At 44.3% G+C, this 16991-nt stretch overlaps 1 protein-coding gene across 1 annotated transcript in view; it reads left to right on the top strand.

The window, feature by feature from the left end:
• The window catches only part of CNOT9 (CCR4-NOT transcription complex subunit 9), a 157313-nt gene that overhangs the window by 63532 nt on the left and 76790 nt on the right, over nucleotides 1-16991 (top strand). Inside the window, exon 3 of the mRNA XM_078679234.1 lies at nucleotides 1346-1461. Within this exon, the coding sequence (XP_078535360.1) occupies nucleotides 1346-1461 (116 nt within the window). The remainder of the gene's footprint in view (nucleotides 1-1345; nucleotides 1462-16991) is intronic.

Genomic DNA, 16991 nt, shown 5'->3' with positions numbered 1-16991 from the left:
ACATCTCACAATACATCTTATATCAAATATTTTGATAGGTTTAACTACAACTATAATCAACTGAAGTTCAGGTCCTTTTTGATTAAGAGAAGGCTATAGATGGAATTTTGTAGTGCAGGCAGCAGTATAGGCAAGATGTGAAGGAATTGAGGATATGGTATGCGAAAGCATACATTTGCTAAGAAAATATAAATTAAATCATAGTTGTAACTTTTGATGATTTAATAAGTCTGCATGTTACACAGAAGTAACTGTGCTCCATATCAGTCGTTGGTGTTCACTGAATTATTTCTCTGTTAAAAGTGAGGTAGTTTGATAAAAGCTGAGACCACCCATGTCTGAGTGCTGCTATTTGTTGTGCTTGTAGTTTATGTGAGGTTTGTTCGCAGGCAAAAGTAGGTGATTAGTTGCTTGAATTCACTTAAAATCAGTTTGATCTCCTCAATGTGCCGCAAAACCAGTTATTAAATTGGGGTAAAAATGCTAATGTTTAACGGTATCGGAATAGCCATGAGCTGCGTTGTCTTCATGTTAATTCTAGGGGTGGGCGGAGTTTGTGGAGTTTTGCCACTACGGGCTCTGCTTGGAGTACGTAGTTCAGCAAAAACTCCACCCACGCCGCATGGCGAGGTTTACTGGCATCCACCCCTAGATAATTCATGGGACTCATCTGCAGAAAGTGGGCTCACATGAGTGGTCAGTGGGCATACACATGACGTGAAGTTTGGGGTGTGAGCTGATTATGGCTATGTATTCTGAAGGGAGATTATATGGAAACCACAGTTGCACACATGATTTTCTTTCTCCATTTCGGACTAATTCTAAAAACCTTGACATGGGAACCTGAGCGCCGGGTCCATATAAGTTGATGAAAGTTTGACTTGCCAGTTTGCTCATTTTTAGGATCAAATAAATTCAAGTGATTTGGGATTTTGTAGACTTAACTTGTAAAATGTTGTTAACTTGTTCACCACAAAGGCTTTCTTTCCCTGTTCTCTACTACTTGTCTGCTGAACAGCTGTTTTACTAAACGTCTGATTGGACAGGGTGTGAAAAAGAAACACGTGGAAGTTCATCAGCTTTTAATACATTGAATTGATGTTACTGAGGGAGATCAGATCGTCTGGTCCTACTTTTTGTCTGTTTTCATCCCTTGTAAATTGTCAATCTTGCACAGGGCCTTTGACTGGTAGGCCACATACATGTTATTTTAGTGTATGGCATGGACAAAAAAGCATTGCAATTTTAGACTTTGTAATTACTTCATATTTTTGTACTATAATTCTTTACAAGCATAGAATTAATTTGTGATGTTCTGGTTTCTGTTTCTGTTTTTTCCTTTTAGGAGATTGTAAATATCTATCCATCAATTAACCCGCCCACCCTTACAGCACATCAGTCAAACAGAGTTTGTAATGCCTTGGCCTTACTGCAGTGTGTGGCATCTCATCCGGAAACCAGGTAAGCATTTGACCAGTCCTAGAATGTGAAATCCAGCTTTCAGAGGATTTGTGACAGATATATATATATATATATAAAAAAAGTCTGGCTTTACTATTTATATTGCTATTAGTTATCCCACTCTGTCAGAATGTAGGTCTTCACTCTTCCTTATATCAATTTTCTTCATGCTTTTATATAGGTTCTTTAGTGTCTTTAAGTTGTCACTAGACTATCCTCACAAAAAAAAAAAAGAATTCCCCCAAGCATTGAATTAATGTGGTGTCTGTCGGTACAGGGGATGTTGGGGTTGAGGCCTTCTAACGAGCAATTCTTGCAGTGCTTGGGAGCCTGCTGAAGAAATCTCAAGACCTCAGAGGACTCCTGTGGTTTATTACTGAGAAGTCATCTAAAGCTACTTGGATATTGCTTGGCGTTCCTTTTCTTGAAATAAGGCCTTGATCCAGGGGTGTTGCACTCGCCGTTGACTGCCTTGGTGTGAAGACAAGAATTTAATAAAAATGAGTGTGTATGGTAGACCTAATAAGTTTTGATTTAGCTTATTTTGTATAAACATGTAAGGAAAGGAAAATGTTACTTTCCTTGTAGACATCTATCTGTAGTGCTGTAGATTCACATACTGTGCATTCACATACTCTGCATACCCCTGCCATCTATTTTGTGCTAGGACGTATGCAACTTGTTCTTCAAAGAAGCATTGTGAGTCACGAAGTATAGTGAACCCCTTATATATGACTGGTAATGCGTGTGGCCCATTGTTCTGTTAAACTGTTTTTCTACACCGTGGTTGAGGATCAAAATGGAGCATACAATAGCAGAAGATGACCAAGCAAAAAAGGGAGGTTTCCATAACAACCAGAGTTTTTTGGGGAGACTGGTGGGCTATGTGAATCTACAGTACTGCATGCCATGCACAGATGCTTACAAGTTAAATAACATTTTCAGTTCATGGCATATGAAGCTGTAGATGCATTCTCTGAATAGACTGTAAGCGGTGGCTAGCCAGGGGATGTTGTAGAGGATTTGAAAAGTGTATGTAAGACAGCTTGTCCAACATTTGCTTGTTGGCATGCTAAAAAATCCACACAGTAATGCTTAGTGATTGTGTGGGAGTGGCAAAGTTGCTGCTTTACATAGGTCAGCTATGGGAAGGTTATTAAGAAAAGCAATGGAGGCCACCTTTTTGCGGGTAGACTGGGGCTGGTTGGTGAAGGCAGTTGTCTTTTGGCTCTAGCGTAACCAGTCTGAAGCATGGCCTTTGTGTGGTTTCGTGAATGAGATCGTTGTTCCTGCCTTTGTTCTATTAAAATAGTGCTTGAGAGCTCTTTTAATGTCTAGTGTACGAAGAGTGTTCGCTGCCACAAAGTCTTGGTGTGGGAAGAACACCAGGAGTTGTATAGTTTGGTTAAGGTGAACTGAAGGTGCTACCTTAGTCAGAAGTTTTTGATTTCTTCTAAGGATGACTTTATCATGGTGAACCTGGAAGAAGGGTTCTTCGAGGGTAGGAGCTGAAAGCACATTCACTCGCCTGTAAAAGCAACTAGTAATGTCACCGTCCAAGTAAAACTGTTGAGTGCATGAATGAAGGGGCTTGAAAAGAGGGCCCATGAGTAGACTGAAGACACAGTTGAGGCCCCAGACAGGACTGGCGGTACCCTAGGTGGAATAACCAGTTTGTCCCTCTATAACCGCTTTGATGACCGGAACCAGGGAAGAATGTTCCCTATTCTGAAGTGGAGACAGATGAACATAGGCGAGGACTGGCGCCTTCAAATGAAGAAAAACAAGCTGCACAAGAACAAGCACAACACTAGATGGCAGGCGTATGCAGAGCATGTGTATCTACAGTAATACATGCCATGAATATATTAATTCTTATACCAAAAAAAGTGATTTGGTGTAGACTCGTATAGAAGCTAGTGGGTCAATGTAAAGGACACCATTCAGTTAGTGAATGTGCATGTTTTGAATGTCCTGTAGTCACCTGTGTGAATTTTGCAGGCAGGTCCTGTGTTTTAGGTTCTCTTTTGGAGTTACAGAAGTTAATTACTCCACTGTGATGCTAGCTTTCCCAAACAGCCTGCCTCAACCCTTCCATGTGCCTTTCCCTGAAAGTGGATGACTATTTCAGATGTCAAACACATTTGTTCATATGGAACTGAAAAGAAGGATGTTAGCCAAGTGTCCTTTTTATTCAGCACCATGTTGATGATCCAAGCGTTCCTCAGGCTCTCCAGCTAACATCGACATTCGATGGCCTTAACCTCACTCCACTTGTAACCTCACCAACCCACAGAGCAACCCACAACCCCACCTTCTGTCCACCCCAGTTAGGGCACACAATCTCCCTATATCATTTGAGGACTCATTGGTGGAACTCTTAAAGTGCAAGTCTGGCTCTCCAGGGAACCCTTGCCAGTCTTGGTTCTTTGGAATGCTGGCCTCCTGATTAAATCCAGTATTAAACCAGATTTGGAACTACTCCTTTAAGTCTGTCGTCTTTCCAGCCACATGGAAACAAGCGTTCTTGCTGCCATTACTAAAAAACAAAAAAAACACCGACCCCAGAGTGCTCAGCCATTTTAGACCTGCTTCCCTGCTGCCACGTCTTGCCAGAAAGAGGTCCAGAAACAGTTGGCTGGCTCTGTAGAAGTAAATAGCTTCCTACATTTATTTATTTATAAAGTTTTATATAGCGCAAACAAGATCCCGAAGGATATCAGAGTGCTTTACAAAAGGATGGAAGGCAGGACATGAATGTAATATTGACCTCAAGTAAGAATACAAAACGCATAATTAGAAGACAAATGATTCAAGGAGAGTAATACAATAAAAGGTATATAGCGGGTTACAAGGGGGCACACTATGTGGTAAAGAAGAGCAGCGTCAAAATGGTGGTACAATGGTTGTGGAATAAATGACTTCGAGCAAGTGAACCTAGTCCAATTAAGGTAAGAATTTATTCATAAGGAATCTTTTAGCTTCCAGTTTGAAAGCAGGCGTTGATGATTCTCAATCAGGCTTCTGAGCTGGGTACAGCACGGAGATGCTCTTCTAGAAGCCTCTGAATCAGTGAGAGAGACTGTAGACGGCGGCGCATCTGCCATAATACTACTTTTAGACCTGTCAGCAGCATTCAATACGATCGCACACCCGATCTTGCTGAGGAGATTAAGCAACTTAGTTGTGCAGGGGTCGGCACTGTCCTAGATTCAGTCCTACTTGGAAGACCGTTCCCAACAGGTCTTTCTTTGATCTTTCTCATGCTCATCGAAACCATTGTTGTGCGGCGCGCCACAGGCCTCGGCGATGAGCCCGCTGCTCTTTAATCATTACCATGCCCCACTGACCATCCTTATCGTATCCTGGGGCTTGAACATAGTTTCCTATGCGGATGACATAAAGAACATTCTGCGGTGGCCTTCCATAAATTTTAAGGAATGCCTGGAAAATATCTCTCTGGATGAATGCTAATAGCCTAAAATTGAATGCTGATAACACTAAGGTCTTTTTTTTTTTTTTTTTTTATTGTCCTCATTCCACCAAAAGCTGTGCAAATAAGCTTCCTCAACCCATTCCGTCGTGGGCGCCCTGGGGCTGATGATCTTGTAGAAGCCTGGGCCACCCTGCCCTGCCTCTTTATTCGAGGCATGGTGTCATCATTGGACAGGAGGCCTTAGACCAGCCTCATTTCCCTTCCCCATTCCACCAACGGATCCCACACCATACTGTTTACGTTTCGCCCTAGTCCAGATTCTAAGCGCGCAATGCTCAGTGCCGCCCGTAACCAACTTTCATACAGGGGTGGACTGGGGTCCTTCCATAATTTACATATCTCTCTGCGCGCAATTAAAACTAGACTTAGAAATAGCGCTACCTGTGCTCCCCTTAATAAACGAATTAGATCAATATCCAGCCCAAAAAAACCTCTAGCTAAATTCAGGCTTAATTGTACCTTAAAGATTCCCTCCAGGGCCTTCTCTACCATGGACCAGAAGGGTCCCAATATAGGGCAGTCATAAAAAAACATGCAGATCGTCGGCTTCCACTAACCCGCACCTGGAACATGATGGGGGAGGGGGGCGGGGGGGGGAATTCACAAATGTAGCTATTTTTTGGGGTGTGTAATATAGCCTATTAATGGTGAAATAGTGATTTTTCTTCAGGGAAGCCGATCTAACATATTTATATAGGAAATGGAGAGATGTGTTGTAGAGAGCTACCGCTGAATCTTCCAACCTAGAGGTATTCCAGATATGGTACATAGGGGGGGCCTCCTTCCTCCTCCTCCAGCATTTTCCTGTACCATAGTCCTACTTCCTTCTTCATCAGACTCGGGGATTGAAGTAAAGACTCAACATCCCAGTTTCCACCTATATTATCCCTTTCGGCGGCAAACCAGGAACCGATCTGAATGTACTTAAATCTCGAAAAGGAGTCCCCAATCTTTGATCTCAAGACCTCCCATGGTAACACCCCCTCTGAAGATACCATATCTGACCATATTACTGTTCCCGCTCTCCTAATAGGAAGAGAGACTATCATCAAAACAGGGCGGCAGCCCCAGGGAGTCCCAGATTGGGGCAAGATCTGAATAATATTTTATGCCCAATTTCTCCTTAACTCTAAGCCATACAAAAAGTGCATGTTTCAATACCTTTAAGCGCACCTTTTTGTAATATTTTGGCGCACCAAACTTCTAAAGGAACCCAGATCCCCCGTTCTCTTGTTCCACCATAGTGTTCAATACCTGCCCCCAGTTGGAATCATCGGGGCTAGACAAAAGGCATCGAATGTTTTTCAGTTGGAAGGCAAAAGAGTACGAAAGGATATCCGGAAGCGCAAGCTCTCCCTTCCTCAATCTTCTTTTAAGCTTTTTCCAGAAGACCCTAGAATTCTTATTAGCCCATATGAAACTGCCTATTTTCCCCTGGATTTTAGCAAACAATTTGTGCGGGAAGGTCAATGGAATCATATTAAATAAGTACGTCATCTTTGGCAGTATTACCATTTTAACCAGATTAACCCGGCCATATATTGTGAGTTGAAGGTTCTGCCATCTCAGCAAAAGATGATCAATATCCTTAGTCACCTTCTTGATGTTAATCTGTGGTATAGTATTTAGATCCGGTGTTATTATTATTCCCAGGTATCTAAACTGCTTGCTTTAATCTCCCCCCCCCCCCCCCCCCCAGTTATACACCCCCCAGCACATTATTTCAGTTTTTGAGTTATTAATCATTTACCCTAAGTATTGGCCAAAGTCCTTCATTGTCTCTTCCACTCTGGGGAGTACCTCCAACGGGTTATCAGTATAAATTAACAGGTCATCAGCATATAATGCCAACTTACAGCTAAAATTTCCTGGCCTAAAGGGTGTGACCCGGTCATCCAATCGAAGTGCTTGCTCCAATGTAAAGATCGAATAGGAGGGGCGAGATAGGGCACCCCTGCCTCGTTTCTCTCCTTACACTGAAACGTGAAGTTAATATACCATTTAATAGAATTACCGCGGATGCACCCTCATAGCAGTCCCCCAGTGTCTTAATAAAGGTTCCCCCAAAACCCATTGAAGTTAGTACATCCCACAAAAAGCCCCAGTTGACTCGGTCGAAAGCCTTGGCCGCGTCATAGGCCACAATTGCCAAGGGTTCAATCAATCAATCAGGACATTTATAGAGCGCACTACTCACCCGTAGGGTCTCAAGCCGACCGTGCCTCTGCTAAGTCTATACTTCCGATCAACTGGAGGGTTAAATCGTGTATATATCTCCCAGGGACAAATCACTTTTGGTCGGGATTTATAAGTTGTGGGATTAACTTTGCCAATCTCCCAGCCAAAACACTAGTAAAGATCTTATAGTCCGCGTTTAGCAGGGAGATAGGCTTATAAGAGTCAGCCCAGAGGGGATCCTTCCCAGGTTTTAATATTAACACGATTGTAGACTCCTTCCATGAGGGGGGTGCCCTTCCCTCCGGGCTATAAACGTAGTTAAATAAATCTCACAGCCGTGACGTTAAGATGTCCTGTAGCACTTTATACAGCTCACCGGGAAGGGCATCCGGGCCAGCCGCTTTATTGTTTTTTATTTTCTTAATATATATTACAATTTCCTCCAACGTAAAGGGACTATTAAGTTCTCGACCTAGGTTCGTTAATGTTGGCAGGACCTTACTCTCCAGCCGACATCTGAGAAATAGTTATTTGTTGCTGTGATAATGGTGGTGACTATGTCCTGATTGCAAAGTACAGACCTCTTTAGAGTCCATCTGATGGAAGTTCGCCTGATGCTGCCCATCCTAGATGTAAATATAATGGGGGTATGGTCTGAGAGGATCTTCGGAAGTATTTTAATTTCATGTATAGACTCCAGACTTAGCCTGTCTACCAAGGCATAGTCTAATCTTGAGGAATGCCCATGCTTTTTGCTAAAATACGTAAAACCCGGTGCAGCCTCCACCTTAATCTTCCAGAGATCGCTAAGCCCCACCTCGTGCATCATATTAATCATGGTTCGTCTAGAGCGCGGGGTGGTGACATGGTGACTATAATTAGATCGGTCTTGTCGAGGATCTAAAAGTACATCCCCCCCCCCCCTATAACCACAGGGGAGGTAGCCCCCATTACAATGGACTGAACTCTAAGTAGCCAGGTCGGATCATCTATGTTAGAGCCATAGAAAGAAACTATGGTCCATTAAAATCGACCTGTGCCAAAACCCATCTACCTGACTGGTCTGTAGATGTTAATTTTCTGGACCCCCTAATCCCAGCCTTAATCAAAATTGCAACACCCTTATTTTCCCCAGTTTGGCCCGAACAACAAAATGCACCTATCCATCTCATTTTCCCAAAGATCTCTTTACTTTCGGTAGAACTTAAATGAGTTTCCTGAAGCAGGATAACATTAGCCGGGGATTGTTCCAATAAACTCATAATCAACCTCCTTCTCCTTGGGCACCTAAGACCGTTCACGTTCCATGATACTCTATTATGGGACAGTCATATTGTCCGTCCTCCCCTCTTTAGACCAACCAATCACCCACGGGCCTGTGCTCTGGGAATTCCTGAAACTTATGATAAAAATGAGGATCAAATTTTCTCTTTTTTTTCCCCCTTGCTCCCCCCCCCCCCCCACCCGTGCTTTATTCTCTCCCCCCCCCCCCCCCCTCCACCACTCCCCCAACTCCCCCCTTCTCCCACCCCCCTTGGGGAACCCTCCCTGTCTTCTGGAGCATAAGCCCTTAGACGTGTCCTCCCCCCCCCCCTCTGTGTATGTTAGGCTTGTTGCCTTTTTACTTAGATTCTACATTTGCCGAATGGCAGTGATCTTATACCCCTTCCCGTGTGTGTCTTAGATTTAATTTAATTACATGACTCTGCGTAATTCAGAAAATAATATAGAAGCAGGCCCTATTGCCTATAAACTACATCCTGTTTACTTACGGGCTACTACACTACTCTGTTCTCCTCCACCCACTTTACTACTTGCCCTTATCTTTTCAATGAGAGTATCCACTTCTTCTATCTTCCGTATATTATACATGTGGTTACTCCACATTATGCGGAGTGTAGCAGGAAATTTCAACTGAGCACGGGCACCTAATGCATTAAGTATAAGGAGTCTCTTGCCCATCTCCCATTGTTTGGTGGCCGTTGCATGTGAAATGTCCGAACGAATTGTGAAGGAGAAAGGAGTGGAGAAGGAAGTTGATTTTATAGCCCCTGCTTTTAGTGCCATGGACAGAATCCTTTCTTTAATTGCATACGTCAGGAAATTCACCAGGATCTTCCTGGGGCGCTCCCTCCCTGGATTTCGCCTATATGGATCCCGGTGAACCCTCTGAATATCCGCCAATAATTCTGCATCGCCATCTGTGGAATCCTTCAAAATTGTAGTTTTGAGTAATGCCACCACAAATGCCTTAATGTCCCCGCCTTCCATGTCTTCTGGGACATTCAGAAATTTTAGGTTGTTCTTTCTGGCATGGTTTTCGAGTCTCTCGATATCATCCTTCATTTCGCGATTTTGCTGCTCTAGTTTTTCCATAGTGGCAGAAGTAGTACATAATGCTTCTTTGATCCTGGGTATCTCTGCTTCTAGAGCCTCTGTCCGTTGTGAGACCTCCTCCACTTTTTTGGCCAACACATCACAGGATGCTTGAATCGCGACCTGGTTGGTCTCTGAAATTGTAAACCTTTCCCCCATCCCCCCAAATCTCTTCCCCATTTCCTCCTTTAATCCCAGCAGGATCTCTGTAAGTGTATGTGTGGCAGGGGTATTCACGGGGGTGGACACTGTTAATGGAATAGGGGCGTATATAAACCCTCGACCATTGCTTTGCCCCCTGCATCATTCGCCTCCTCCTGTACATAATCCTGTATCTCCAATGCTGAAAAACTATTTGTCAGTTCAACTGAGGGGTGGACCATTACTCGCCCTGAAGGTTGAGATGAAGATGGAGGTAATTGGATTAATTGGACCTTCTGGGTGGACTCAGCTATAGGTATGTTTGTTGCTGTGGCTACTGTTACTGCCTCTTCTCCTGGTCCTCCTATCGTGGTCGGGGTACTAATAGAAGCAATTTTGTCTGCTCTTTCCATAGTAGACAGGACCTTATAGAATGATTTTAAGGAGGGGGTGACCTTAGAGGCTATCGATGCTGTACCCTTTGTCGTCTTCTTGCCCCCCCCCCCTTCCCCTGTAGGAGTGTGGTAACTAGTATGATTCCCCCTCCCTGTCCGGGACGTAGCCTGAATTTGAATCACAGGCGGAGTCACCTGCAACTTTTGAAGTGCAGACAATACACCCCCGGCTCGATTACGCAGGGTATAGCGACTTACTCCAGCTTTACCAACAGATACTTTCACAGGGGAACCGGGGTTTCCGACTTGCTGGCTGCCAGCGTTAGTGTTAATGTTCCTCTCCTCCATGCAAGGCTCCCAGACCCTCTCCTGCTTGCTGCCGTAAAGATCCTTTGTAGTAGTAGACAGTAGAACTGGTATGAGCCCACCGCCGTATTCTGGGAGCCCTCCAAGGCCCGCTGATAACACTGAGGTCTTGTTCTTCAGTCAGGCACCACCTGTATTAGTATGTAGTATGTAGTATTTCTAGTAGGCTGTATGTGGACGGACTGAAGGTACACAGGTTGAGTCTAGTGAAATTAAATTGATCTCCAGCTCTGAACACTTTCTCACATTAATGGTTTCTAAGTAACAAGAATATGATAGTTGTATTGTCTCACTTTCAGATGGGGAAAGTTCACCATGTCTGTATTTGTTCACTCTGACAGAGCTGCACTGGGTAAAGTTTGTGATGACTTTAGAAAATTGCTTACATGACACTCTATACATTTCACTGATGCACGGTCTTATTCCTTTCAAATACTCTTTCTGCCAGTACTACAAGTTATGTCTGCTCCTGAAGCACTAGAATTGATACGTACCCTTCATCTTAAGGGGAAAGTATGCTGAACTAATGTTATAGTTCAAGTTCAAAAGACCTTTATTCGAATTCCTTAAAATTCATGAAAGTACCACAATAAAAACATACATTTACACAACAAAGACAGGTATAAAAATTCATAAATTGTTAAAAACTGATGCATTTCTCAAAAGACAATCTTCAAGGGGTTTCCATTGTTTTACGTACACAAGTTATAGTTCTCAGAAAAGGGCTAGTGCGAAAAATTAATTCATCTGTATCCAGGGACAATAACATTGAATAAGATTCCCCTAACGAAAGGGGTCTATATTTTCTAAAATACGGGGTTAAAAACCAATTAATATATTTTAAGTAAAATTTGCAGAAGAATAGGAAGTGCAAATCATTCTGTTTGCTAATACCATCACATGGGCAACGGTTATAATCTTTTGTATGCTGATAGCCCAGGGAAAATCCCAGCAGAAATTTTATTGAGCCCGCCCTTAGCCGGAACAGCAGTGATCTCTCCCAATTCGTCATAGGTAAGGTGAGGTATTGTGCAAGATTACGTCTACTTAGATCATTTTTCTGATAAATCACAACCGTTGATTTGAGTGTTTCTCTTTCCATTCGATCTGAGCTATAAAGTGCATACAGTGCTTGTTTGACCTCGATTTTATCTTTAGATTCAATCCTACTGGGATCGGAGAATAGATCTTCCCTGTTCACATCGCTCAATGTTTTTAATACATCCGCGAGCCAGGGGATTGACATGCCGTAAAGACAGTCTTTTATAATATTTTGAGTTAAAGTTGCTGAATCATTTCTCCAGATCCTCAGCCAAAAGAGAGCTGGTCTAGATCTAATAAAATGACATACATAGGGGAGGTTAAGTTCCTCATGGCAAATCAGTTCAGAGGAGGAGATTGGGGCACCCAGGATCTTCCTACAAAATCGGCCTTCTTCACGTTGGATGCCTGGGCTTTTTCCCAGTCCCCAAACCTCGGCCCCGTATGTGGCTACTGGTAGGCACTGTAGCTTAAATTTTAAGATTGCTCTAGTGGCACCTATTTTCTTTGGTCGGGACAAACTCAGAATAGAATTGTTGGCCTTCGAGAACTTGCTCATGGCGTGGGCCTTGTGCCCACTCCATGAGCCGTTCGCAGCGAAGACCAAACCAAGATAGGGGAATGAGGTTACAGATTCCAGTTTGTCCCTATATGTATGGTATTGAGTTTGCGTTTCCCGGGGCCGCATGGCATAAAACGAGTAGACGGAGGGCGTTGGGTGTTCGTCCCATCAAGACCGCGTCGTCAGCGTATAATAAAACTGGCAGTGGGAGCCCCTGGATAATTGGTACATCACTAGTCACTTGTTTTAGGGCTTTAGCCAGACCATTAATATAGATGATAAACAACAGGGGTGCTAAAACGCACCCCTGTCTTATCCCTCTGCCTATTTTGATGGGTCTCGATACTTCTCCGCCCGCCCCAATCCTGACTTGTGCTTTGAGGTCAGTGTGGAGGTATGCCAGGAAATTTACAAGAGCCACATCCAGTCCATAATTCAGAAGAATTGCCCATAATTTGGATCTATTCACAAGATCAAAAGCGGATGAGAGATCCATGAATGCAAGGTAGATAAGGGACGATCGAGCAATGCTATACTTGTCGATGATCAATTTCAAATTTAAGCATTGCTCGACAGTCCCTACCCTGCTTCTGAATCCCATCTAACACGGGTCTAATAGACCCGTATCTTCGGTCCACTCTACCACCCTATTATAGATTATTCGTCCCCAAATTTTCAAAGTATTATCCAGAAGAGAGATCGGGCGGTAGTTCACTGGGTCCGATCTCTCCCCCTTCTTGAAAATTGGGACTATGATACTAGTGGCCCAAGTATCGGGCATAGGGACTGTGGGGAGGCTGTTAAAAACATTAAGGAGGATGGGTGCCCATAGATCTGGGCTATACTTAATTACATCTATGGGTAGGCCGTCAGGGCCTGGCGCCTTGTTTCCAAGGCTCTCTTTAATGGCTATCACCACCTCATAAAGATCTATTTTTAGGCCTTGGAGCTGGCCGCAAGGAGAGCCCGGTATATCTTCAGATGGGGCAACATATATTTTGGAGAAATGGGCCTCCCAAGAGTTGCTAGTTATATTACAACTAATTGGGGTTAGTTGTTTGCCCAATTCTCGCGTTTTTTTGACAGCTGACCAAAAAGGTCCCCTGTTTTTCAGGTTAGCGCACCGAACCAGCGACTCCCACTGTTCTGTTAATAATGCGGCCTTCCTTTCGGCTGTCTTTAATTTATAAGATTTCCTGGCTGCCTGGACCTCTACTAGACTCCTTGGTTTGCTGGTTAATGCCCTGCGCAGTTCCCTATTTGCTAGTGAACAGGCAGAGTCAAACCACCTAGGTTCTTTCCGCTCTTTTGGTAGTGGGACTGACAGACTTTTATTGCTGAACACAGTTTTTCGAAATCCTCGATTATCCTGTGACAGTTCCCATCCATAGTTAGGCAAGAAGTAATTAAATTAGGGTGTACCCTGATTGCACTTTGTAGTACAACCCCACTATCAACTCCTCTCCATTTAAGGCTCAGACCATCGCCTGTAGGTGTGATATCTCTTGCCCCGTTTATTTTTTCATAAACCTTGTTGCAACCTAGTTTTAACGTGACATTGAGGGGATTGTGGTCACCAAACAAGGTTTCAATCACTGTAGATTTTATCACACAGTCTAGTAATTGGGGGGACATGAAAATAAAATCAATTGTAGAAAAACAGTCCCGCCCTCTGAACGTAGGGACATGGAATTCGCTAGAGGTATGGCATGTATCCATGACATTACTTAAAGTGTGCTCAGTTAGTATATTAGCTAGTTCAATACCCCTGCGTTCGGCCGGGTCTGAGTGATTTCTTTCCTCAGTGCTGCGGTTACTGACAATTTTAGCATTGAAATCCCCCCAATAAGGATCCCTGTTTCCTCCCCAATTACAAGACTCGTTTCGAGGTTCCGTAAAGTCTTAGAGAGTGCTTCAAAGTTTTTGTTGGGAACAAAAGAAAAATCATTATAATAAAAGTTAATTAAATAAATCCGGGTCTTTCGTTTGAACTTTAAAATTTGAATGTTCGGGTGTCCTCTTGAGAGATCTGTGATTGTACCACCGGCCAGTGTCTTAATGCCGATAAACAAGCCTCCCACTGCACGTCCAAAGTCTGGTTTGGGTGCTGTCACACTGAAACATTGATACCCTTCAATATATAGGTTCTCCAATGCCCAGGTCTCCTGGAACATGATAATATCTTTGCCATCCAGTATCTTAATCCATTCTGGGTCTGTCAATATTGGCTCTAGTCCTGCGACATTCCAGCTAAGAATGGATAGGTCACGATGTTTGGTATATATGATTGATTTACTACTAACATTCTTAGCTGTGTTCAGCATAGGGGTAGTTAAAGTCGAAGGTACAGCCTCTTCAGTAGTTGCAGGTGTAATAGTGTGACTTTGTGCCAATATTTCCCGAGTTGTGATAGCTAGCACCCGGGATGGGCATTCCTCAATATCTGCACTTACATCTCGACCTTCATCGCTACTCCCCTTTATCCCCAGTCAGTCCTGTTCTTCTAGATTTGAGAAGGCATATTCAAATCGGTTATAAGTTGGAATGTTATATATAGGCCTCAACTCATTGTAACCTGAATTAGGATTTATATTGGGACTGAAAACTGGCCTCTCACTATAATTATGCTGAGGTATAATAGGGAAGTGTGGATATGGTGTTGGATATCCCTTGGATTTAGCCTGATGACACTGGGCTGGGCCGTTCGCATGGTTGAAATCTTGGTTCAGTTGATGAGATGGGTATAAGTCCCTGATTCCAAGATTTCGCTCCTGAAGTTGCGTGGCCGAGTTGAACATGGGATTAGGCGCTGGGGCTAGATGTCTATAAAAATAACCCAGAGGAAGCAAAGTTGTGTTAAATTCCCAAGGTGAAGGTAATGGTGCATTGGCAAGGGTTTTTTGGGGCCCATTGAGGGGTCCTAAAATTTATGACAACACAGTCTCCCTCAAACTTTTTTCTCAGTGGACCCACCCACCCGACTCTTTGTGTTTGGATGATCTCCCATCCTCCTTCCATTGAGAAATTACAGTTGGTGGATAACCAGTGGAGAATCCTATTATTGAGAGTTGTGTGATTTTCCTCTTGGTCATTTTTTAATTTAGGCACATTGACCAGAATCAACACATATGCCCCGCATTCAGGAGGGAGATTGATGCGGGTGGGTATCTTCTTCCTATAATTTGTTGTGTTAGATTCAAATTGAGCTGTGGGGCCATTTTGGGGGTTGTTATTAAGTTGATGGTTTGGAGCCCTTTTACTTTTATCAGTGTTAGGGTCCATCCTTGACACACTGGCTGTTTTGGTAATATTCAAATTAGGGGCCTGTTTGGGTAAGGGTTGATTTTTACTAGTACTGGGTGCAGACGCAGTTAAAGTTGGTTTATTATGGCCCACAGTTTTTGGATTGGTGTTAGTATTGGGACCACTATTTTTGGCCTTAGTGGAGCCTAGTGTACCATTAGCAACTTTGTTAGTCGAGATCTGCCCTGTACCCGGTTTCGATACACTGTCGTCCAACACTTTCAGCCTTTTATCCAGATTTAGGATTTGTTGGTTAATTGGACCTAAGAGTGTGGACAATAGTGTCTCCATCCTCCCCCAAAATGCCTCATTTCCTGACGCTGCAATGACTTCTGTAGATAAAGTTTTTGCTGCCATAATTTCATCTTTCCCCTTAATCCTTTCCTGTTCTGCGAGGGCAGGAGCCCTTCGATTGTGCTTGCGCCCTCCTTTAGTTCTATATGTTTTAGGTGGGGATTCAGTATTTAGGTGCTTCATTTTTCTTTTGGCTTTTTGGCCCCTGGTTCGCACGGGGATGCTGTCACTTTTGCAGCGTGAATCTTTCTGGATTCACTATGCTGTGCATTATTCCGCGGTCTTGTGGTTGGGTCCGGATTCGTAGTCTTTTCTTTGTTTTTTTTTGTTTTTTTTTTCTCTTTGCCCAGGTGGGCGTCGGCGTCACACCCCCTTTTGGGTGTATTTCCGGTGACGTCGGCATGCTTCCTGCGGAAGCTCCCACTCTTGGGCGCCATCTTCAGATTCTTTTTTTCCGCGGTCGGGTCTGGATCGTTCCCGTTTGGGCTCCAGACATTTTTGGAGAAAGAAGAAAGAAAATACAGAAAAGACGAGGAGAAGTCATCTGAAGACTCCAGGGGACTTCACCGACGAAAGACAAGCAAAGATAAGGCGTTTTCCATCCAGATCTTCGACGACCGTCGACGAACACGCGACCAGAGAGCCCATGGACGCTCGAGGATGGACAACACGCCGTTCAAGTTCTGCCGGAACTGCCACCACAAGTACGCGCAGAAAGACCAGCACCCGGTATGCAACCTTTGCCTACCGGTGGACCACGAAAGCGGAGACTGCAACGCCTGTTCCGCCTTCACCCCGAAGACCCTTCGTGTGAGAGAGAGGCAGAGGGTAGCACACGCCACCCTGCAGGGGAAGGCCCCGACCCCGTCGCTCTACGAGCTGGGGATGTCCTCCGAGGAAGAAGACAACGCTGCCGCCGAAGACGACTGCTACACGGTCGTAGAGACCGATTACACGAAGACTTCTGACAAGGTAGGAGACTCTTCGGCCCCCAAGAACCCGAGAGACTCTGAGTCTCAAAAAATCGAGGGCAAGACCCCGAAAGCGCCGACGCCAAAAAAGGCGGCGTCCGCGACTACTCCCAGGCCCAGCGGATCCTCAGAGAAGGAGTCCCCGGCGCCGAGAGCTGCTGATCAGCAGAAGACGTCGAAAATCGTCCCCGAAAAGGATCGATCGACGAGGGAGAAAGACCCGAAACTGTCGACGACGACCAGAGACCCGATATCCGGTTCGACGTCGAAAACTTCGACTCCGAGAGGCACGGCGACGAGCCATCCGTCGAAGAGACCGGCGGAACCATCCGTCGCGGAACACGCGGCCGAGATGGAAAAGAAAAGAAGGCGCCTCGAGGCAGAGATGGAGAACTTCATGCAGCGGA

Source organism: Lissotriton helveticus, chromosome 3_1 (assembly GCF_964261635.1).
Source record: "Lissotriton helveticus chromosome 3_1, aLisHel1.1, whole genome shotgun sequence".
NCBI classification, from domain to species: domain Eukaryota; kingdom Metazoa; phylum Chordata; class Amphibia; order Caudata; family Salamandridae; genus Lissotriton; species Lissotriton helveticus.
The sequence above is the reverse complement of the archived record's forward strand: the minus strand, read 5'-3'. Positions and strand labels throughout refer to the sequence as shown.